Below are 23,463 nucleotides of genomic sequence, written 5' to 3'. Positions count from 1 at the left end.
AAAAGTTATTTCATATACATGTAGGCCTTTTGCAGTTTTTCACTGTAATTTTTGTTGCAGATTCCAGGAAAGTTAGGGTGTCCTCCTTCCCCCCATTTGTCCTCCTTTCCAAATGTCCATGTCCTCCTTTGCCTGTTCAGATACCTGGTAACCCTATGCAAAATGTATGAGCTACTCCTTTAAGAGGAAATAAGAAGAGGAAGTGTGGCTTGTTTATCTGCTGAATCCAACATTTATTCCACTTTGCAGAAATGGTGTTTCCAAAAAAGGGCTGCTAAGATTCGTTCACGCTGCTCTTTGGCCCACACATTCCTCCTCTCCTCCCTGAAGCAACTACATCTGTTGTTCTCTCCAATTAAGAATAGGTTGGACCCATCACTGTGAGACCCCAACCATTCTTTTTTTTCTGCTGCTTAAAAAATTAATCATTTACAGGAGAAATAAATGAAAGTTATGAAAATAAGTTGCACCGTGGGATTTTGCCCCCTGTGTTATCATCTCATTATTAATCTGTGCCTAAAGGCAAAAGTCTTTCATTTCACAATGCGAGGAACTAATAAGTGCATGATTATTTAGAACTTTTTGCCTGATACTTTTTTATTTATTTTTAAAATGTAGCAACTAAGAAAAGAAAAGTGAGGAGGGAGAACAGTTCCTGGCCTCTCGGGGATGAAAGTCTGTTTTGTTTCAATAATTTGATTGCAAAATATGTTTCAACTGGCGGCTCGCAAGAGGGTGGGGGTGAATTTTCATGTTAATCATTGCTTCTGCAATTACTTTTCTAAACCTGTGGAAACCAAGGCCCAAACACACCGTGGTAACATCCCCGGCCCTATCTGCCTGACTTCCCTTCATCCCCCACCCAGGAGTGAGACACTCTGCACGGGGGTTGTGGCAGTCTTCTCCCCCTCAGGGCTCTTCTGCATGGCAGCAATCACAAGCCCTTCTCCTGGGGGGGAGCTGGCCCAGAAGGATGCCAAGAGGTGCTGACCTCACGGTAGAGCCCACAGCCTCAGTAGTGAAACAGAAGAGGGGCTCTTTCCACAAGATTGCCTGGGGGGAGAGCAGAGGCACAAGAAAGACCTCTTGGTTCCAGTTGCTGCATAGGACCTTTGCTGTCAGTTCTCTGCTTCCATGGAGAGGGCTGGAGAAGAGGCCCCCTGGGAAGAGAAGCAAGTGGAGAGAAGAGGGGGGAGCCAGGCTTCTCTCCCTGTCCTGAGGGCATCCAGGTGGCAGAGTCTAACCCTAACCTTCAGGTGCCATCACCAATCCCGCACACCATTAAGGGCCATTTCAAACTCTACTGGAAGACAGCTGGACCGTGTTTCAAACACAACAGCTTCAGCACCGCAGCAGGTAACCCTGTGGCTGGGGGCACAACATGGTGACATATTCTACAATGTTATAGCCTGAATTGAAGTGCAAGAAAATAATGCAGGCTAGTCAGAGCAGGCAGAGGAGTGTCAGTGCACAGAGGGGACCTGGATATATGCAGATTAAGCATAGCAGTGTCTCTGCTTAACATGAATGGCAAAGCTGCCCCGGGTACAGTAGTACATAGGAAGTTGCCCCACCTGGAAATGGACTCTTGTTCTATCTAATCCAGTATGTCAACCAACAGCAACCGAAGTTGCTCCTCAGTTTCAGGCATTATTACAGTCAGTGGTTCAGATAAAAAAAACCCAGAATGTATCATTTCACAATAATCAGGGTTATTGCATTTGATGGCATGCTTTAATCACAGCAACACAGAACTTAGCCATCATGCCGGTAATGCTAGTGTTAGAATTAGAACAGAGCAGCTTTGTAAAATACAAGTCTGTTCATCCTGGATACTGTCGCAGAAGAGGTGAAATAAGAGGATTCTCTATGTCAGGTTGTGATTGTATTTTTGCCTTCTTTCGTACAGTTTCCTATAATTCCAGTGACAGTTCAGGATGTACCTAGGGATACTGAAATTTGGGGGAAAATTTAAAAAAAACTTCAGAAGCTGTGAAAATTAACAAAAGTGAGGAATGGAATCTCCTCTGTTTTAAAGCAAATGAAAAACCTGTCCGATATCACTCCATTTTTGGAAAGCGTTGACTCTTTGAGAAGCGTTTGTTAAATCCAGTTGGTCTCTTTATCTCATTGTACTGTATGATTATCCTGCTTCAGGTCTAATCAACAGACTCAAATGTCAGTTCAGTTTGGAGCAGGATGTAGAATTCATGGTTCTTTTCCAACTTCACAAAACTCCTGTTAATGCTAAAACAAAAAACAAAATTCTCTGATGAAGCCATTGGTTAACCAATGCTTTGTCAGTAGATTCTTTATCGCAATTCACTGTTGGACGGCAGTCACCTTTTAAAATCACTATCTGGCTTGCACACAATATAGTCAAAGTTAACTCTTCTGCAAAGAAAAAACATCATTAAATCTGTTGCTTAAGTTTATTCAGTCTGAACAGGAGGAGGGCTAGATGTGTGAGAAATGTATAGATAGGGTTACCTTAAATGATAAAATTAAGATTGCTGATGTGATAGAACTGAGCCCCAAGATTAAGGGATGGAATATTATGAAGAACCAACCTAGTCCATATGGTATAATAAGGAAGTTTTCTGACAAAATAGCTTGTAATTATGGCATGATATTTTAGTACTTTTTATGTGGCTAAAGATGATTCAATACTGTCTATTCAAAATGTTTGCCCTTGGAAGTCAGAGTATTCTGAAATATTTACTAAAAATCCCCATGGGAGACCCAGGTAATTTAAAGTATATTGTTTCAAGTAAGGCAGAGAAATAGAAGAATCAGGTAGCAGGTTTTTTCCCCAGGATTTCTTAACTATTTGTTGAACCGTGTTTCTAAACATAAACATGGTATCTGCTTCTGATTGTTTCAAGCTGGGCTTAGGTTAGCCTGCACTTAAAATAGGGCACTGGCAACCTTTTCTTCTCTCTCAAGAGTGTACTCCTTCAGGTATGAACTGTTACACCCAAATGACAAGGAGGTAGTGGAAAGGGCAGAGCCCAGAATGGCAGGGGTTAAAATTACCCCTTTCTTAACTTTCTTTTTCCCATTTCCCTCATTTTCTTTCTGAGATTCCATATCTCCCTAGCAAAAGGATAATACTCCCAAGAGGTCTCAGTCTTGCATCCAGATCTAGTAAAATGGAAACTACTCTAACCCTTATATTCTTCAGTTTCTTACCTCTTGCATGTTCCAGATTTTCCTGGATAGATTTTCTGACTTTGCAGTGTTTCATCAGGTGGTTGAAAATCCAGAGGATGGAGGTGAAAATAGCTTTGTTTTAAGGGGGACTAACAATGCATGCCTTTTGTACCTAGTCCAATCAAGTTCTGCAAAACTCTGAAGTTTGAACACTCTTTTGTGACATTTTGGTTAGGCCTAAAAATGAAACAGCCCAGCTGGATTTTAGATCTTGTAGTGTTAGCTCTTATTTCTGTGAGACAATGCTGCCCTCTTGTGTAAGGATAGAGGATTGCTGCTTTTATTACTACTACAATTTGACTGCAAGGTAAGTTATTTTTCTTTTTCAGTATTACAGTCATACATATAACAGCACATAAAGACGGTAGAGATCTTACAGATCCACGCTAGTCTCTTGCATTATTTCTGATGTCTGGAGAATGTCAGGCCATCCTTCACAGTGCACTTCTTTCATATTTGCCATCTGCACGCCTTTCTCCCAGATTGCAGTTTTGGTATTATATTTCAAAGGCTGCTCAAAAATATTTGGTCCCAGGAAAAATTTAAACTCATATTTCCTGCAGGTTTTGCCAACATTAATGTATTTGCTAAATGAATGTAGTTATACTACTTGGTATAAGGATGGTCAGTATAGTGCTCATGAAGACCACCATTGGTAACTACAAGACTCACTGCTATTCATTTGTAAAGATTTTAATTTTAAAAATTAAATGGGAAGTTGGCCCACTGCAACTTGAAGTATCAACCCCTGTATATCCAGAATTAACATCTAGGCTGTGTTATGCAAGTTGTTAACATAGACAAAATAATTCAAAAATTTATTGTGGTGAAGGTTTTGAAGATATCTGTCATGTTCACCGTTCCAATGTTGCCGGTACATCGTAACGTTTCGCATGTCATTTGGCTGATGCGTGTTTCGTCTGGGAGGGGAGGAGGATTCCATCTCGTGGGATTGTTATATGTTAGCAGCTGGATTGGAATGTGTTTGGGTTATCTCGTGTGTTCAAGGTTCCTTTCCCAGGACATCAGCAGAAACGGTTACCAGCACCTGGTGGGGGGGGGGGGGAGTTTGCAATGGCAGGGCGAGGGGAGGAATTACGTTTGAGCCAAGGGTTTTTAGTTTGTATTTGGCGCGCTTTTGCTCATTCTCAGCTTTCTCTGTATTTGCATACTATTCTTTAATAAATCAGATATCATTAAGTTCCTGCTTGTGAGTCTGAGTCTATTAGAGTAGGCAATCATTACAATATCCAGCTGAAAACTTGACAGGGTAGAGATCCTTTAAAAGTCAACCATCTATGCAATTTTCATCCTACCATGCCAAAAAAGCAAATTAGTTGCAGATGTTTAATGTCTTCCCGTCATAATCTATGGACAATTCATTTTTTAGAAATTGAATCTTGAAGCAACTTGTCCTCAAATGTTGGATCATAAACTCAAATCAATTAATGCCCTTTCTAAGTCTTAAAGGTATAATTTGAGTAAAATCGGGGAGATTACATTAGATATAAAATATCTGACCATGGTGCTACCATACCACCTGAGATGGGATCATGGATTCTGTGGCATCAGGTAGCTTACTGCTGGCTCTATTCCATGCAAAACCTGACTGGCCTACATTTTGCTACCTTTCCCAGCCATGATTTTGAAGCTACAAGGAGTAAATCAGAGTCAAGGTCAGCCACATCCCAAATGTGAAAGTGGCAGATAAGTACACTTAGCCAGTGTTGTCCCCAAGTCACCCCAAAGGGGTCTAGAAAAATACATGAAATAACCTCATGTTAAATATGAATGCACATCTGTGATTTTAAAATTATTACCAAAGGTCTTTCTCTGAGTCTCTTCTGGCGGGAGGGAAGAAGGAATTATGTCGCAATTGATAGTGCTTTGAATTTTCTAGCAGTTGAATGATATGTTAAAATACAAAACTGGCTCTAAGTACTTTGGGAAGGAAGGAAGGAAGGAAGGAAGTTTATATCAGGTATTATGGAAGGATATGCTCTATTGTACTTCCAAGATGAATGTTTTATATTATTATTATTATTATTGCTTTTTCTGAGCATTTGTAAGATACTTGGAAGTTTTAAGCCAAAAAAAGATACCTGACTTTCAGCAGTAACTAGTTTCATGTTGTTTTTCCTATTCTAAAATCTTAGGACCTCCACCTGTGTGTTGTAGTGTAGTTGCATGCATCCCTTTTGCAATTTGTTTAAAAGATTTGTATGCCTGCCCATCTTAAAACACAATTCAGGGCAGCTCACAACTTTCACCATTGCTCCTGCATTTTATCCAAAAGCTGCCAGTTTGCTACTGCCTTAATGTATACATTTCATGAAATATCCTGTTTGAACTAGTGGATCTGAGCTCCTTTATTTCCCCCCAGCCATCTACCAGAAACACAATGCTCTGGTTGGTGTGTTACAGTCTACGGCTCGAATAGTGAGCTATATTACTCTGATCCAGCACAGCTCTTTGTATGTGGCTCTGCCTGCTGCAACCCAAAACCTGGAAAATGGCAAAGATACATCCTTATTAGGCCACCAATAGAGAATTTCAAAAGTACAAAACTTCAGTCACTTATATCTTCCCTTTACCCCTCCTGGATAGCAAGTTGGGGATGAGGAGATACAACAGAATGAAATTGCTCAAGCAGCAACATCTCCTCTGCTTCTGGTTTGAATTTTCCTGCCGGAGGGCGATCTTTCCAAACTAGAAGCTGAAACGAGGTTTGACCTTCTACCACCCATCATTCTGACCATGATAAGACCATTGTGTTTTTGATTGTATTACAAAAATAAAGTATGAAGGGGGACTTCCTTGAGGCTCTCAGAAGACAATCTGAAAAATTGGGGGTGGGGGGGAAGAGTTTGAATAATCTTCGATGAAGAGGATTAGCATTTATTAAAACATCTGAATTAAAAAAAAGGGGGGGGGAGTTCCTTATAGTAACCATGTAAGCAAAAGAACATGCATTTCCAGATGTCCAAGTTAGGATTACCAAGGAAACCTGTAATGGGGATCTTAACATCCATGATCATTCTGACACAGCCACCAGGATTTGCTGCAAAATGTTGCCGAGACCCTTGCAATTTTTTTAAGTAAACAAAACTCCTTAGCTACTTTTGTTTAGGGTGAGTCAAATTCTGGATTATTTTTTCAATGTTCTCTTTTCCCCCATCCCATACCTATGGGTAGAAGGGTTTTTTGCTCTTGACCTCAATTGTGCCCCCCTCCCAAAAGGCAGAGCTGAATGAACCAGGGGCCCAGCTCTCCGCTTCTACAGTGTTGGGACTGTAAAGAATAATTTCTGAAAAGGACAGTGATAGTCTGTCTAAATCCTGGAATGGGAGCATCATTAGACTTGGTAAGGACTGATATTACAAGCAGGTAATGGGAATCATTTTTAAAATCAAAGGTGCTATGTAGCTGCTTCCTTTCCAGACCCAAAAGAAAAAAGTTGCTTCAGTTTCCAGTAAAAATCTGGCTGGTTAGAAGGCACTGTTTTGGACATCATTGTGTGCCAATCTGATGGTATATAATTTAAGCTTCCCATTGTTAAGTTTATTTTGGAAGAACAAGGGACAATTTCAGAGCAGCCCTTGAGGCTACAGAGCACTCCTGAGAAGCTCTTCCTCTCCTAGAGGACACATGGTTGTGCTTGGCTGTGATCCCACTCATCAGAGCAGGAAAGCAACTGATGTCAAAGTGGAAAATGGGCTACACTTCTCTCACATTCCTGCTGTCAGTGTTGTTTCACCACATCACTTGGCCACATTGCATTCAGCAGGGCTTCACAATGGTTACATATTGTTCAAGTACCAAGTACCACATCAGACACATCATGCTATAGCTGATCTAAGCAATATTAGTTTCTGTACTTCCAAAATTCCATGATCAACAACTTACCCATTTTGTGGGCTGGCATCACTTTGGCACCAACAGACTACAAACATGTCAAAACAGGCTTAATAGGGTTACCAGGGCTGGGCTGCACAAGTCTGGACAACCACTAGATGACAGCAATGAATGTTATTCTTTTTTGTTTTAGGGCCATCCAATGGTTGCCTTTCCTTTATGATCAGCTGCTCTCTCATCCCATCATGAGTTGTATGGTTCGAGTATGGAATGTGCAAAGCAGCAGCACCAAGGCCTAGAAGCATGGTGAAGAATTGACAAAGAGAATTAATGAAGTTAAAAATATTTGGAGATGAAGATATCTGCTTCATAATGTAGTGTGGAAAGAAGCAATAACTTTTAGCATTTGGCAACTGTTGACAGAAGCTGTAGTTCTTAGAAACATTACAGCTAATCCTCACTTAACTACAATTGGGACCAGAATCTAGGTTGCTAAGCAATGTGGTTAAGCAAATCTGGACCCAATTTTGTGGCCATTTCTGCGGTGGTCATTAAGCAAATCATATTGTCGTTAAGTGAACCATGAGGTTCCCTATTGATTTTGCTTATTGGAAACAGGCTGGAAAGATCAAAAATGGTGTTCATGTGACTGCAGGAATGCTGCAACCAATGTAAATGTGTGACGGTTGTCAAGTGCCCGAATCGCAATCACGTGACCGCGGGGATGCTGCAATGGTCATAAGTGCAAGGAACAGTCGTAAATTGGTTTTTCCAACACCGCTGTAACTCCAGATCGTTGCTAAATGAACAGATGATAAGTGAGGACTACCTGTACTTCTAGAATCAGTGAAGGCAAATAAAATTTAGTATGGATGGCTGCTTACTAAGGGCAAAGCAATCTGAGATGCCCAAACACAACTGGTATATACATTGTGGTAACTTACCAGTTGATAAATGCTTGGCCCTGGGGGTATCAATTGTGTCAAAGTTGTCACAAGACAGTGATGGCTATGTTATTGCAACATTTCACAGGAAAACGCTTGAAGAAAGGTAATTCAGTCAAGAGATGAACACAAGTTTATGTAAAAAATGAAGTGTATTTCAGAGTATTTGAACATCAACATGCAGGTACAACATGGATAAAAATTATTGCACCTATATAATATGGCAATTATTCAAGTTTCTAAAACAGTTCTATTCCACATCATCCTCTGCTTGCCAGATTTCAAGCTTGAAAACAGAACCCAGCATGGAACTGTGTTCACATCCTCCAAAACAACCAAAATCAACACACAGTGTAAACACACACAGAGCTGTAAAATCATCTACTAGAAGTACGGCATTATCCTTCATGTCCAGTAAGACAGAACTGGAGAAAGACTATATATTCCCCCCACAGGAAATAACAAACAAAAATTCCAAATCACATCTTAATTCAGTGCTAATGAGGAAAAAACCTCACAAGTCATTCCTCTTACCCTGTTGTATGGTGACCATTCTTGTAGCATAACCACCACCACAAAACCTTAGGCATCCTTCCCCAGAAGTGGTTTTTAGCAAAGCTAAAAATCTAATATTTACACTAAATATCAATCTGGTAATCTTAGATTCTGTGAAGCATTGTCAAGGAATACATCAGCTGGATATGAAAAGTTTTATGAGGGGAAAAAAAAAAGAACTTTAGATATCCAAACTGAAAGAGAAACTGGACAAACAGTATATTAAGATGGCTTTTGCATGTATCCTATGCCTAAAATAGAATTTTTAATCATTCATAAAACATGGAATCTTGGCTAACCAAATGGTTTAACTGGAGTATAAATAGATAGTATCTCTTTTCCCTCAATATGGTAATAGTTTCTATCCATCCATTACACACCACCTCCTGCAGGCTTGATGTCTGCAAGTGCTTTTAAGATACTGAATTTTGCTCTCTGTGTCATCATGATTGTCATGAACTTCTCTCTCTCTCTCTGCTATGGGGTTTAAATGGAACTTCCTTCCTTTTTGTCTCTAATGTTATTAATATAGATCCATAGCTGGAAAAGTAGCAGTACAAGAAAATGGCTTCTGCAGCCTTTAAGAGGTTTCCTGGTTATAGTACAATAGGCATATGAAAAAGGTAGTAAGACATACACATGCTAGCCTATATAGGCTAAGCTAGAGATGCAAATCCTTTGGCTGTTTTTGTGTATACTAGTGCTACGAAGTACATTATTTGACCCAGGCCTCAAATTAATATAGTGTAAATCAGACATTAAGGTTTGTTGTTGATGTTGTTTTACATTATTCAAGTTCTAAGTGGCTAAGTCATCAATTCGTATTAGCAACCATCCCCTTTTTCTAAACATATTTGTCTACTGGAGAGCAGTGCAGCAGAGTAACAGGATTGTAAAACACAGAAAAGGATGGTAAAACATAGACCTGGAGGACAGTGCATAAGGTTATTTATCTGCATAAGTGGCAGGATAAACCAGATAATCGTATCGCATGAGATTATTACGAGTAATCTTATTGGTGAAATTCAGAAGCTTCAAGTTAATATATGAAAAAGCCAATGGATGTTTTTGATAGCACTGCCACATACAGAGAATGTTTCTTCTTTTACACCCATTCAAGCACACATCACACATTCAGAGTGGTTAACGTTAAAACAATCCCAGCTCAAAAATAAGTTGGTCCAAAACTGAAAACAAAAAAAGTCTAAGGTTAAGCACTAAATATTGGAAGGGGGTGAGCAGAAAAGTTCAAGATACTTGAAATGTAATGATGAAGTAAATAATGTTTAAAGAGAATGTTCCTAATTAAATAGTAAATACTGATTTGGAAAAGAAATGGCGCAAGAAGAGAGTTGGTATCTGCAACATGGCAGAATAATGAAGTTGTACTGTAATTAACTACAGTGTTTGCCTTTGAGAATTCTTTCATACATTGTGTGATCACTTCATATGTAGACTATCAGACTATACAAGTAACTATTTTGTCTGTTCACAACTACAGATATATTCTGTTACAAGAGACTATGAGTTAAATTCACAAGTATTGGGGGGGTTGAAATACCTACTTTTTGCCTTTAAACTATAAGTAATAGTCTTGAAATGTTCTATTGCTTTACTGTGTGTATAGTATCAGTGCAGGGTTATAGACTTAGCTGTCTTCAAAAAAAAAAGCACCAAACAATGTTGCGCTCTCAAGAAGGTATCAAAAGGATTCTAAGAAAGCATAGGCATTTTGGAAAAGTAGGTAAATTAAGCAACTAAAATAGAGTTCATTTGTATGATACTGGAGATTTTTTCCTGAATAGTACTCACTGAAGCTGTAAGGGTTACTTCGCTTTTAGTGGTTCATCTCTGCCCTTCCCTAACCAATAAACACAGCATTTCCCATCAGCTGTTCCCATCAAATCAGAACTTTCCTGCTGGATCTTAACTGTTTCCACTGTGAGCTACCAAGCCACAAACAACAGGTAGGGTGGGATGGTCTCAGATGATCACCTTCTCCAGCGGTGTCCGGGCAAGGGAGCTGCTAATTCACTTAGAGCTACAGTAATGGAAGTACCTTGTACCTCTTTTTAAATATTTGCTTGCTCTGAGCAAGAAAGATTGGTAAGGCAACTAGCATTAAAAATTCCCCAAAGATGGAGTGTCATACCATTTTTAAGGCAAAGGAAAAAAAATGGAGGAGAAGAACACAAGTTGCTTAAAAAAGATACTGATCCACCGCATAAACTAACAAAGCTTCCTCCACAAATAGTTGTGGGAGACAACAATATAGGGGGTGGGGGAGAAGGTATGCAGTGGCATTAAGAATTGTAGAAGAATCCATAAATAGTATTTATTTACTTACTTATCCCTAGCAATGTAAAGAAATTAAATTCTGGAAATAAGGACAAACATTTGGAGCTGGTGTCAAAATGTATCTTTCTCAAGTAAGCAGCCTTGCATGGTAAATAAAACTCACTGACATTCTAAGGAAAAAAAGAAAAACACTCAAAAGATAATGCGCAGGATGCTCCACATTAAAAGAAAAGGGAAGGGTAATTCTGCTTTAAAGATACCCTGTAAAGAGGGATCAAATGGCAAACGCTGTGTACAAAAATAGAATTGCAATGAAAAAGGCAAGAATATGAAACACAAATCTACAAAAAATAGATGTACAGGTTTCTTGATTTATATTTGAGTTCAACTAATGTTGTCTTTGTTTCTGAATGGAGATGCTGCTATATTCTTTTTCGCAGCATCAGATTTTGACAACGGGAAGTCTTTTGTTTGTGACTGGCCTCCAGCCTCACTGGTTTTTCCTGGCATTAGAGCAGTCTCCTTTTTAGAACTCAAACTATCATCTGGTCCTATCACTCTCCATTTCCCATCTGCTTTATCTTCAAGTGGAGGTAGTTGCCATCTCTCTTCCAAAATTTCAGAAGCATCAGAAACACCAGGCTGTGACTTCTCTTTTGGTATTACCTGACATTCTGACTCCCAAGAAAGTGGACTTTCTGATGTAATGTGAGAATCACAAATTTTAATGAGACCACCTATATTGAAAGTTTTGGGTGATTCTGGATCCAGATCTTCCAGTGGTATCTCCTGTAATTCTTGCTTGGACAGACATTTATCTTTTCTATTTTTTTCTACTTTTATTGAGTTAGAGATGTTCAGTCCCACTGCACTCAATGTACTGTTTGCACTTGTCAAATGAGCTGGACAAACTGTTTTTCTACTTTCAATTGAGGCATCAAGTATAAAAGTTGTGCTTCCTATAGGACAACTTAGGTTTTTATCACTTGTGTGACTTTTGTGTTTTGAAATTCCCACTACAGAAGACAACACTTGTTCTTCAACTTTAGGAGACATTTGTTCAAATGCTTTGCCAATGTTTGTCAGATTCTCAGTACTAGCATTCTCCTTCATAGTATGGTATTCCTGATTCTGAGGTGTGTCTTTGCAGTCTATTTGGCCTACTAGTGGAAGAGAGCTTGTGTTCGTTGTGCAAGAAGAAGAAGAAGAAGAAGAAAGTGCTAACAAAGGCATTTGATCATGAAACAATAGATAGGTGGCTTCTTCAGAAGCAGATTCCTTTGTATTATCTTTGTGACTTGCTATTTCTGAGCAGTCACCTTGACCAAGTTGTAGGAATCTCACTGGGAAGCACTTCATCTGCTCTGGACCATCTGTACCTTTTTGGATAATCAGTATTTCCTTAGGATCTTTAGTATTTTTAACACAGGTGTCCTGTTGAACAACAACTTTCTTACCTTGTAGTGACTCTGATGCTGTTTTGGATTCTGATATTAGCTGTGTTGGTTCACAGTCCTCGGGTTTTCCTATAGAGGAAGTTATTGCACAAACTTCAGACTGGGACTCATTTATGCCAGTCAACAATGCCCTTTCCACATCCTTTTGTTGTGGCTGATTTACCTCATTCTGCACATTACCCATTTTTGGTTCCTCAGGAAGAAAAGCATCGTCTTCCATGCTATCTTTGCTTTCTAATCTGGAACAATGCTTCACATCCTCAGTAAAAGAACTACAAAATTGGTGCTCTCTAATGAAGGGTGCCCTGTCCAATCGTTTCCCATCTTGACTATCTTCTGACCCTTCATCAGTTTCATCTTCAGAAGAATCTACTTCTGTAATGGCCTCCTGCTTCTGTAGAGATTCCCTTCTTTCTACCCTATCCTGCCGAATGGCCCCAAGTTTCCGGGAAGAAGGTTTCTGGAGTGACCCTTTTTCTGCTGGCCCAACTTTACCTCCAGATGTTTCATTTACTGATTCCTGCCAACTTTGGAGACCTGGATCTCTCTGGAGCATGTCCTTTTTGAATTCAGAATGGGAAATATCCAAGCTATGCTTACGTGAAGAGGACAGCTTTTTTTCTGAGGAAGACAGAGAAGAGGTCAGTTTCTCAGCCGACTGGACTCTTTTCAGTAGAGGTGATCTGGGTGGTTCAGCACTCTTCGGCCTTGAAATCTGGCGAGCCAGAGGTGGGGAGGAATGTAACTTTACAGGGAAAGACTGCATGATACTTGAACTGCTGACTGAATGCCCTGGCAAAGGAGAAGGGGAACGTTGAGGTGATGTGGATTGTGGAGTGGGTGAGGGTGTATGAGCTAGTGGTGAAAGAGGAATGTTTCCAGCTGATTTACGTCTTGGAGATCGATATTGTCGCTGAAGTTTTGGTGCTAGCCCATGCAATGAACTCGGCCTGATATGCCCTGAACTAGCTGGAGAATTGGGAACACTGGAACCAGGTGAACTGCTCTGAGAAGAGTTTCCACCAACTGTGAACATCAAAAGAGGAGAACATTAAATCACAGGCATTCAAAGTTCTTGAGAAGCATCAGAAATTGTTACATGTACATCATATATAAAACAAATTAGCTGTTGAAATCTGGAAAGAGTGAGGCTGAATTTAAGAAAATGAAGGCTAACCAATAGAAAAGATGAAGTGCAACCGACCATACTTTATTCCTCACAAATGCACTGTGGTTCAGTATTATTTTATAGCATGTCTTGGTTGCCTTTTGGAGGCCATTCTTTTTTCTCATACTAATATATACTCTTTCAGAATTCATTTAGGAGCTGCATATTCTAGCCATTCTGCTTATTTATGTCTGTTATAAATTTTATATCCTAACCTTTGGGATATAAAAGGACTTTTCCTCCAGGAGGCTTATTTGTAGAATTATTTATACATATACACATTGTAATTTTAACTGTTTATGCATTCACTCACTCTCAAATTGGGGAGGCTATCTTGAAAGCATTTATGTTAAAAAGTGAACTGGGAATTAAAAAAATAAAATACGGAACAACAATTAAATGTGGAAGTTGCAAAATCACCCTAAATAGTATTTCATGATATCCAATAATTTATGCTTCTTAAATATTATTTATCTTTTTTTTTTTAATCTGTTCAATCATGTCCGATTCTTGGTAACTGCCTGGGCAAGTCCCTGCAGTTTTCTTGGTGAGGTTTTGCAGAAGTGGTTTGCCATCACCTCCTTCCTAGGGCTGAGAGAGAGTGACTGGCCCAGGGTCATCCAGCTGGCTTTGTGCCTCAGGTGGAGCTAGAACTCCTGGTTTCTAGCCTGGTGACCAACCACTAGACCAAACTGGCTCTCAAGCTCTTATCACTCTCACACTAGTAAATGCCTTGGAGCACTCTTGCTGCTTCTGGCAACCTGCCTGACCAGCTGCTTGGGCTGTTTTCCTGGTATCTTATAGACTCCACCACAATTTGTCAGTCAGCCTGCAGCAGTCAAACCCTTCTAGGGGTTTATGGTTCACAATGGGAACCCTGATGGTTTATAAAACATTCCCCTTCTAACCTCCAGTTTAAGAAAATACATTAAGTTGGAAGTATTTGATTCAAGTCTGCCATTTACTATTCCCTTTTTACCTAAATGTGCAGACTCAGGAGTAGACCGGTAACTCTGTGTGGGTGAACGAGGAGAGAGATTGTGTGTAGGTGAACCAGGAACACTTTCCCCAGATGACAGAGAACGGCTGAGGGAAGATAAACTTCTGCTTGTATGAAGCAGGGAGGCCTGTTTGGTAATCTTCCTGAATAGCGAGCTCTTCTTCTTACTGGGAAAATAAAAAAAGGGTAATTACTAGAAAGAGATGCAAACAAAATCAGACCCACAAGGTCTATTACAGGGTTTCTCAACCAGGGTTCCGTGGAATCCTAGGGTTCCACACGAGGGATTCCCTGGGAAATCACAATTCATTTTAAAAATCATTTCAAATTTGGGCAACTTCACATTTAAGACGTAAGTTTCATTCTTTATTTTTAGTTTAAGAACACCATTAATACATATATGCAGGCCCTTACATGAAATGAATATAATAATTTTGTAACTTCTGGCCTATATTTGAGCCTGAATGTGCAGGGGTTCCCTGAGGCCTGCAAAGTATTTCAAGGCTTCCTCCAGGGTCAAAAGGCTGAGAAAGGCTGGTCTATTAGCTCATTATTTATAATGATTTATATCAAGTTGTAAATAAGAGTTATTTTTTATCTTATCTTATAAACAATAAGAAACAGAGCAGAAACTGAAAGCACACTAAGATTCAACTACAGTTCTAGGAACTCTGAATATGATCCATTCTTGATTTCATATACTAACCACTGTGACATAAAAATAACTTGTGGCATTTATTTCCATATACTGACAATTATTATTAGGAAATGACTTCAATTTTACTAACCTTTCCTGCCCATCTTTTGTTTTGCTTTTCTTGTTCCTTCTAGCCATTTTCGATTTATAACTGGCCTTCCGAGCTGGCCCCACTTTGATTGATGTGTTCTCAAAAGGTGTAGTGGATATGGACACTTTATTTCCACTCTGGTAGAAAGAAAACCACATATTCTAATTTTTAAAATTTATTTCTTTACACCATTTGGTACAGCCAGACATGAAAGCAAGGGAATGTACCAGCTTGTAGCTGAATGACTTGAATTCCCTTGATTTTTTTCTTTTTCTTTCAATATTTATTTTGTCTTTAGAAAGTGCTGCTAGAGGGATTTCTTGAATCAGACTTTTCTCACTGATTAAACAATGGCTTTTCTAGTTGAATGACAGCTGCAGAGATTGCGAACATGAAATGTTATTAATCCAATATAAGCTTTGTAGAATACCCAGAAGATAGTCAAATTAAAATGACTACCAGCAGAAGCACATCAGAAATTCTTTCAAGCAGCACACTCAACTCTAGCATAGCCTTTTGCTTTCATCTCTGGATTTCTTACTTCTTCTAAAGAACTGAAGAATCACAAACTATCATGGAGTAAGAATCAAAGTAGTTATTTCAATTATTTCCAAAGCAACTATCGAGACAAAGCAACTGTTTAAAATGCACCTGCCTCAAAGCAATTCCCTTGCAGGTTTTCTGTTTATTAAATGGATAGTATCAGAACATAGCCAGTGAAGAAATGGTGCGATTACTTATCAATGGGCATTATTCAATCGGACATATTCCAGAAAATATTCTAAACTGCTATTATTTGGCTATTATTATTTCTTATTATTTGGCTATTATTTGTAGATGAATAAGGCATTTTCCCAGCAAAAACATATTACTATTTGAGTACTAGGATAATGCAATAATTCTGAATTGGAAATACTTCCTTGAAGGACATTTTTCCACATAAAGCAAACAGTAACTGCATATAAATATACCACAAAATAATAACCTGAAAGTAATCAAGCCATACTTAAATTGGATAACTTTTATAAGGCTAGATTAAGTGTCTTAACATCGCATATGCTGAAAGTAGATTTGAGGAAATCTGTACCGCAAAGGATATTGCAATAGCGAAGAGATAGTATCAGTGGATTATGTTCTCATGGTTTGTAATTTCTATGCAGGGGCTCATCAGGATCAAATCCGGCTTATATTTAAAATGATACTGGGCAGATCTAATTATGAATATGACTCTTGCAAAAGTCAAGTTTTGACAGTGACAATCAGATAAAGGATGCGACTATTTAATTAGTTGGGGGGGTGAGAGAAAGAAAAAATTATTTTCAGCCCAAATCAATTCCACAACAGGATGAAGACCTCTTCATTGAAGGTTATGGACTGTAATCTGCCATGCTGGTCTAGTGTGGTTTGGTAGATAGATGTTTTTCAACTTCCCAGTCTATGCCTGAGACAGAGTAACAGACTCGGTGTCACCCAGCTGGCTTCCAAGCCTAAGGTAGGACAACAGAGCCTGGGTCTCCCCTTTCTTAGTCCAGCACCTTAACCACTAGAACACAGTGAGAGGGAGGGAGGGAGGGAAGGAAGGAAATAGTTAATCAGTATTGAGTATTTATGGTTTAAGGTTCATTCCCACCCACCCCACCCCACCCCCCAGTTACATCATGTAATAAAATCTTCAATATTTATATTCTGATTTGTTTCCTGCTGGGTCTCTTGACTATAATAAACATACTATTACTTGTACTATTACATTCTATACAGCATACATCTTAAATAGTGTTGTTGTTGTTGTTGTTGTTTTGCCTTCGAGTCACTGTTGACTCCTGGTGACTGCCTGGACAAGTCCCTGCAGTTTTCTTGGCAAGGTTTTTCAGAAGTGGTTTGCCACTGCTTCCTTCCCAGGGCTGAGAGAGAGTGTCAAGGTCACCCAGCTGGCTTTGTGCCTAAGGCGGAACTAGAACTTACAGTCTCCCAGTTTCTAGCTGAATGCCTTAACCACTACACCAAACCAGCTCTCCCTTAAATAGATTACTTGTTTATTATTAATAGCAATATTTTTATCCTTAAAACAAAACGTAAGTGTGGCTTGCAACAGACTAGTCCCATATAAAAAAATAATTAAACTCAATCAGTAACGCCTTGAAAGTAGCAAAGGCTATTAAATAAATGAGATAAAGATGCCCTCAAGTCACGCTTGTCTCCTAGCGACTCCATCTTTCTTGATAAAAAATATGGATTGGTCTGTCATTGAAAAAAAGAGCCACAAGAAAATGGCAATTTTGCTGACTAATCTGAAGCCAAGCCCTGCATTTCTTGGAGGTCTGGTCTTCTATCCAAGTAATAATCAGCACTGATTCTGCTTAGCTGCAGAGTACAGAGAAGATTGGCTTGGGGTGCCACCTGAAAAGCCTGATTTAAAAGGTCTTAGAAAAGCAAGTCTTTGCCCGGCACTGAAAATACACACAAGAAGCTCCCAGGAAGACTGGCAGCATTTCAGAACCAGAGGGTTCTTATGAAGAAGAAAGTGGAGACACTCAGAGAAAGGGATCTACTGAAAAACTCAGTGTACATACAGTTATATATAATGATATTACGCCAAGGTTTGATGAGCGGGACTAGCTCCTAGCACTTCTAGATTTTTAGGGGAAAAAACTTACCATGGCTTTGGATCACCAAAAATCTAGAAATGCTGAGAGTTGGTCCAGTTCATCAAGCCTTGGCATAGTATTGTATCATCAAATTCTAGTTAGCAATCTAGCAGCTGTTTTTTTTAAACTGCAATTTCTAAATCTTCTTCAAAAAGCAACCATATACATTGCATTACACAAATCTATCTGGAGGTCAGGAAAACATCAATAGCCTGACACTCCAACATCAGATAATAAAAGGTCTTCTGTGCAACCTGAGCCTCCTATGAGAAAAAATCACTTTAAACACTTCCAAGTTACTGGGGAAAAAAATTTTTTACTAAACATTTGAGCTGATGCACATCACTCCTGTTGCACAGTAGGCATCAATTTTCAATCTTTACCTTCAGGACCAACTCCACCACTTCTGTATGAACCAATCCATGTACAGGCTCTCCATTCACATGAGTTATCAAGTCTCCTTCTCTTAGACCAGCCTCACTTGCAGGACCACCTTCTTCCACATGCTGCAGTGATAGAGAACAAAGCTAAGTAATAACAGCAATATATTAATAACAACAGTTCATATTAAAATACACTCCAATTCCATACATAAACAACTATGCTTCTGATTGTACCCAGGGCATTTTACTTGCAAATAGTGTGCTGCTGTTAGTGAGGTCTATCTTATCAATACTCAAGTATTCTCTAATATTAGTAGTTACAGAAATTTCAGAGTCAGACAGATGTAGAACAAGTTTTATCTGACAAGATAGAGATGGTGTTCAAAGTGGATTTACAACTGACAAACCAAGAGGATGACTAGAAAAGGATGTTTCACTGGATCTACAAAAGAAACTGGCTGAAGTTTTAAAATTTAAACAGAAAATACAAATGACAAACCAAGAGAGTGACCTGGATAATTTTTTCCTACTGGATTTACAAAAGAGGCTTGTTAAAGCCTTGAAGAACTCTGTGCAATGGGACAAAGAAGAAATGGAGAGAATCAGATCCTGCAACAATATTTGAATGAACTAAAGTTTAAGACCATTAGAAGTAAAAGGAAGGAATATGAAGTTGGTTTATTTGATCAAGGTTAAAACAAGATATGTTATTAGTTCGGCAATCCTTTATGGGCTTTCTGCTGACACCAGGATGAAAAGATGATGTTTTATGGATTTGTTTATAGATACAAGATGGGATATGTGATGAAGAGTAAATGTTTGTAACCACAGAGGGGGTGAAGAAAATTTGTTTATACTTGTTGTGATGAGGGTTGGAAGTCACTTCTTTATACATTTCTTTTCTCTTTATTATATTCTTACTTTTCTCTTGCTTTTCTCTTTTTTTCTTGCATTTCTTACTTCTTTCTATTCTCTTTTCTTTAACTTTAGTTTGTATTAGATTTTACTATTATAATCAAACTTCTTAATAAAAATTATATATAAAAAAGACAAATAAGATAGTTCTGTTTGTTGCACGGGACTTATGTTTACTGGCAGCTATATCTTTACATAATGCAATTTTTGTCAAGGTCACAACAAATAAGGGTCAGAAATAAATTTACTGAAATAATTATTCTATTTCCTATTATTATTATTATTATATTGCTGCTAATTAGCTTCAAAGAACAATCTCCATTTAAATAAAGAAACATTGAGTAATGTCCATAGGGAAATTGGAACATAAATTTCCTTCCCTTCAATTGTGAGCATGGCGTAACAGACAACATTCATTGTGTGAAATGGTCTAGGCAAATAACCAAATAGTCATAAAGAAAATAATCTATACAAGACAAGCTGTAACACAGAGCTGAACTAAATTTGAAATCCCTGGTCATTTCACTGGGAAGACATTGATGCTTTAAGACATGTAACTAAGTCTAAGCAGATGTGTAAAAAAAGCCTAAGGGATAGAGATGATCTGAAATAGACAATCACTGTCAACACAGCTCAGAAGGAATTAAATGTAATTAACCTATAGGTTTCAACTTTGATATTTCCATGCACATACATCTACATTTTTTTTTTGCAAAGGAAGTCATCATTCCAGAGGTAATTCTGGGAAAGATTGTTAGGTACTGTATAAGCAAGGTATTTTATTAAGTTAAAGGTATCAAACGTTGCTCTAATTTTCAATATAGGCTCTTGCTAAATTACTGTATATCATGACAGAAAAATCCAATAAGTCCAAGCATACCCAGACCATGTGATGCACTGAATAGATATCACTGTTCCCCATGTAGACTCTAATTGCCCGAAGTGTAAAGCCATATTTCTTTCCAGCTCGATGGATGATGATTGGTGGTTTAGGATTCACAACAGCAGGAGAATAGTCTCGGCTTGGAGATGAGTCTCTTGAAGATGGGTTGGAGGAGAGAGAATGAGGTGACATTGGACTAGCCAATGGCGAACAGGTATGGTGTTCTACATGAACATAGAAAATGCTTCCAAATTAGAAAACCTGGTTTTCAAAGGAAAATAAAATTTACATTAATTTATTAAAGGAGAATTAAGCTTTTTTGAGTGCAGGACCCTGTAAGATGCATTTTTTTTTGGCCATTGTGGAAAAAGATGTTCTAATAATAGCACCACGAAAATGACAGCTTCCAACTTGATTATAACTTGGTGCAATTCACCTGTAAATATGTGCTCAAAAATAAAGTATTTTAAACTATGAATTTCTTATTCTAAAACTCACAGATTTTAAAGAAACCATACATTAAAGTGCACCAGGTTTAGACCGTCAGGAACTACAAACATGCATTGACAAAGAAGTAATAGAAGATAAAATGAAAACTAATTACAGATTGGGTAAAACATCTTCCTAACTCTTAAAAGCAAACAGTTAATATATTCTATTCCTGTTCCTACTCTAAACTAATTTACAATATTGCAGTGTTATAGTGCAATATTCAGAATTTAGTTCTATAAACATGTTACTATGATTTATAAACTAGCATTCACATAAATGTTCTTTGTCCAGACATAAAGTAAATGCACAAGACACATTTTAGTGTTATACAACCGTATACTAAGTGAGTCATTCCTGACAAAAGTCTGTGTGGACATCTCACATCCATATAATACAGTTCATTTTGAACAATAATACAGAGTGATACCTCAAATTAAAAAGAATGTATCCATAGCACTATGTCAGAATTAGCCCTTTACCTCATGCAAAAGCAAAATAAACCTAATGAGGGATATCCAGTAAGCTTCATAAAGGACTTTCTGGTCAATAATCCGTGGCCCAAACCTCTCAGAAAGATCTCTGCTACATATAGGGATCATCAGTGAGGAGCTTGTAAGGGATGTTACAGAATGCAGGAAACATTTAATCAATGCCTTTTTTCTGGCAGCAACAAATGCGACATCAAATAAAAATATACAATACAAACACAGCATGCAAAACTCATTCTGCTGATGCTGCTTCACATAATTCTAATTTCTTTAGGGGTTATGCGTTGAAATGTAATGGAAGGAACTGCTGGATTGGAAAATATTTACAGTTGTTTTGAAAATCTAATTCTATAAAACAGTCAAGAGGATACCATAGTAGCGTCTGCAGAATGAAAAGGGGGGGGGGTCAGACTGATGAAAGCAGCACTGCAGCATAAACTCTGCCGCTTTCCATACGTATCACTTCACTGCATGGATGTCCAAAGGGAGTGGAGCTTGCTGTGCTCCTGTGGATATTGCTACACCAGGCAGTTCAACAGGGGGTGTTGCCTTTGATGGAGAAATGATGCAGCAATCACAAAACAAGAACTGCTCTTCAAGAGGTGTGCTTGAAAGAAAATTACTATCTGGACCTATTTCAGTCTTCAGGTCTAGTTTTAACATCTAACTGATTGTATCCATCCATTTATTTTTTTAAAACTTGCATGGGATGGGCCAGAAAGTATGACTCTGGGGAGTTGTGTGCATGTGCGTGTGTGCATGTGTGTCTTTGACTCAGTCTTGGCTCCTGGAAACTACATGACCAAGTCCATGCAGTTTTCTTGGCAACATTTTCAGAAGGGGTCTGCTCCTGCTTTCTTCCTACTGCTGAGAAAAAGTGACTGGACCACTTCTGTGCCCAGAACAGGACTAGAACTCAGGACTTCCTGCTGTCCTCTGTTTGTTTTGTTTTGGTTTTTAAAGTCATGAAAAAGATAGTCACCTGAGGGGATCAAGAGGGAGAGGGCAGTGGCTGATGCTGACTTGATCACTTTATTGACAGGCCGTGGCGAGGTCCGCTTTTCCCCAGAATCGCCCGAAAGCAGCCGGTGCCGAGCTCGCCGCACAGCCAGGTCACTTGTAGCTTTGGGAGTCATAAAGTCTGGACTTTCACTGCTGTTACTGCGATTACAATGGTCTGAGACATCTGTAGTGTTCCCACCTACAATTCCAAATAAAATAGGCCAGAACCACATGGAATTTCTATTTGCCTCTCCCGCAAAGGCAGGCAGGCTGTGTGGCCCACCAACATTTTTTAAAAAGTGATACATTTAGAGCCGCTTCCACCAGCTGATCAGCACTTCTGGTATTTGTGCCCACGAGGATTTTTAATTTATCAATGTGGCCCTTCCCCCTCAACGCATTGTGCAGGCCTGGTCTAACCTGACAGGCCAGACTATGCACAGGCCAAGAATTAGCAGCTGTACTGCGGGTCCCAAAGATACATACCTGTTAATGTTGAGCTGCTCATACTACTGGCAGTTGAAGGAGTTTTTAGTCCATCATTATCGCCCAGCTGGAGTTCCCTTTTTATAGGCTGTTCTGGAATGAGGTAAGGGAGACCTTCCCGTGGCTGTGTCAGAGGCAAAGATGTCCCATCCAACGGCTTCTTCTTTCCTTCTTCCTCAGCCGAAATGGCAAAACGAGGCATTTCGAGAAACCCAGAACGATGCCGACGGACAGTCAGGGGTGGGCTGGAGTCACTCTCCGTATGAGAGGATTCAGACACTGAGATATGTTTACGCAGTCTGCAGGAAAACAACAAAACACATGGCCATCAGTCAGTTTGCAACACATCAGTGGTTTTAAAATAAATCCATTATTGGTGATAAACGTGGAGGAGTCCGGCCCTGCCACTGGTTCCCAGGAGGAGAACACATTCCAGACTGATAAAAGGCTTCACAGCCTGGGCTCTGTTGGTGGGAAGGTCAAGTGGTTCAGAGTAGCTCTGTCCAAGAGCCCTTCTGGGTTATTTCCCCTTAGGTTAGTGATTAGCCTTAGTCTGGCAAGATATAGACAGAATCTTGGTCTGAGGACAATAAAGAACTAGAGTTGAATTACTGGCTCAGCGTGGTTCCTAGCCTGATTTCCTGACATAAAAGAGCATAGTAATACAGAACTCAGGCGAAGATAATTAATTTGAATTAATAGATGAAGAAAGGAAGAACAAGTTAAAAAAAAAGCAGATTGGACTTTACTCTTCATTTACTTATTTATTTATTACATTTACATCCTGGCTATTCTTTGAAAGAGGAAAGCAGCTTGTGAGGGGGAGTGTCATGAGTAAGGATGGCGAGCAGGGGGCTCCCATCCAGACTGTTAAGCGCATGCGTAGCACTG

The 23,463-nt window shown here is 39.1% G+C and overlaps 1 protein-coding gene across 7 annotated transcripts in view; it reads right to left on the bottom strand.

The window, feature by feature from the left end:
* Window positions 1-8,145: 8,145 nt before the first annotated feature.
* The window catches only part of MAST2 (microtubule associated serine/threonine kinase 2), a 161,569-nt gene continuing 146,251 nt past the window's right edge, over window positions 8,146-23,463 (bottom strand). For all 7 annotated transcript variants that reach the window (XM_063297860.1, XM_063297862.1, XM_063297861.1 and 4 more), the window contains 7 exons: window positions 22,573-22,871; window positions 22,067-22,285; window positions 20,102-20,328; window positions 18,307-18,429; window positions 15,279-15,415; window positions 14,470-14,657; window positions 8,146-13,348 (listed from right to left, as the gene is read on the bottom strand). In XM_063297860.1, coding sequence (XP_063153930.1) covers window positions 11,250-13,348; window positions 14,470-14,657; window positions 15,279-15,415; window positions 18,307-18,429; window positions 20,102-20,328; window positions 22,067-22,285; window positions 22,573-22,871 — 3,292 coding nt within the window. In that variant the 3' untranslated portion in view covers window positions 8,146-11,249. The remainder of the gene's footprint in view (window positions 13,349-14,469; window positions 14,658-15,278; window positions 15,416-18,306; window positions 18,430-20,101; window positions 20,329-22,066; window positions 22,286-22,572; window positions 22,872-23,463) is intronic.

Source organism: Candoia aspera, chromosome 3, assembly GCF_035149785.1.
Source record: "Candoia aspera isolate rCanAsp1 chromosome 3, rCanAsp1.hap2, whole genome shotgun sequence".
NCBI lineage: Eukaryota > Metazoa > Chordata > Lepidosauria > Squamata > Boidae > Candoia > Candoia aspera.
Note: the sequence above shows the minus strand (reverse complement) of the source record. Positions and strands in the feature narration are given on the sequence as shown.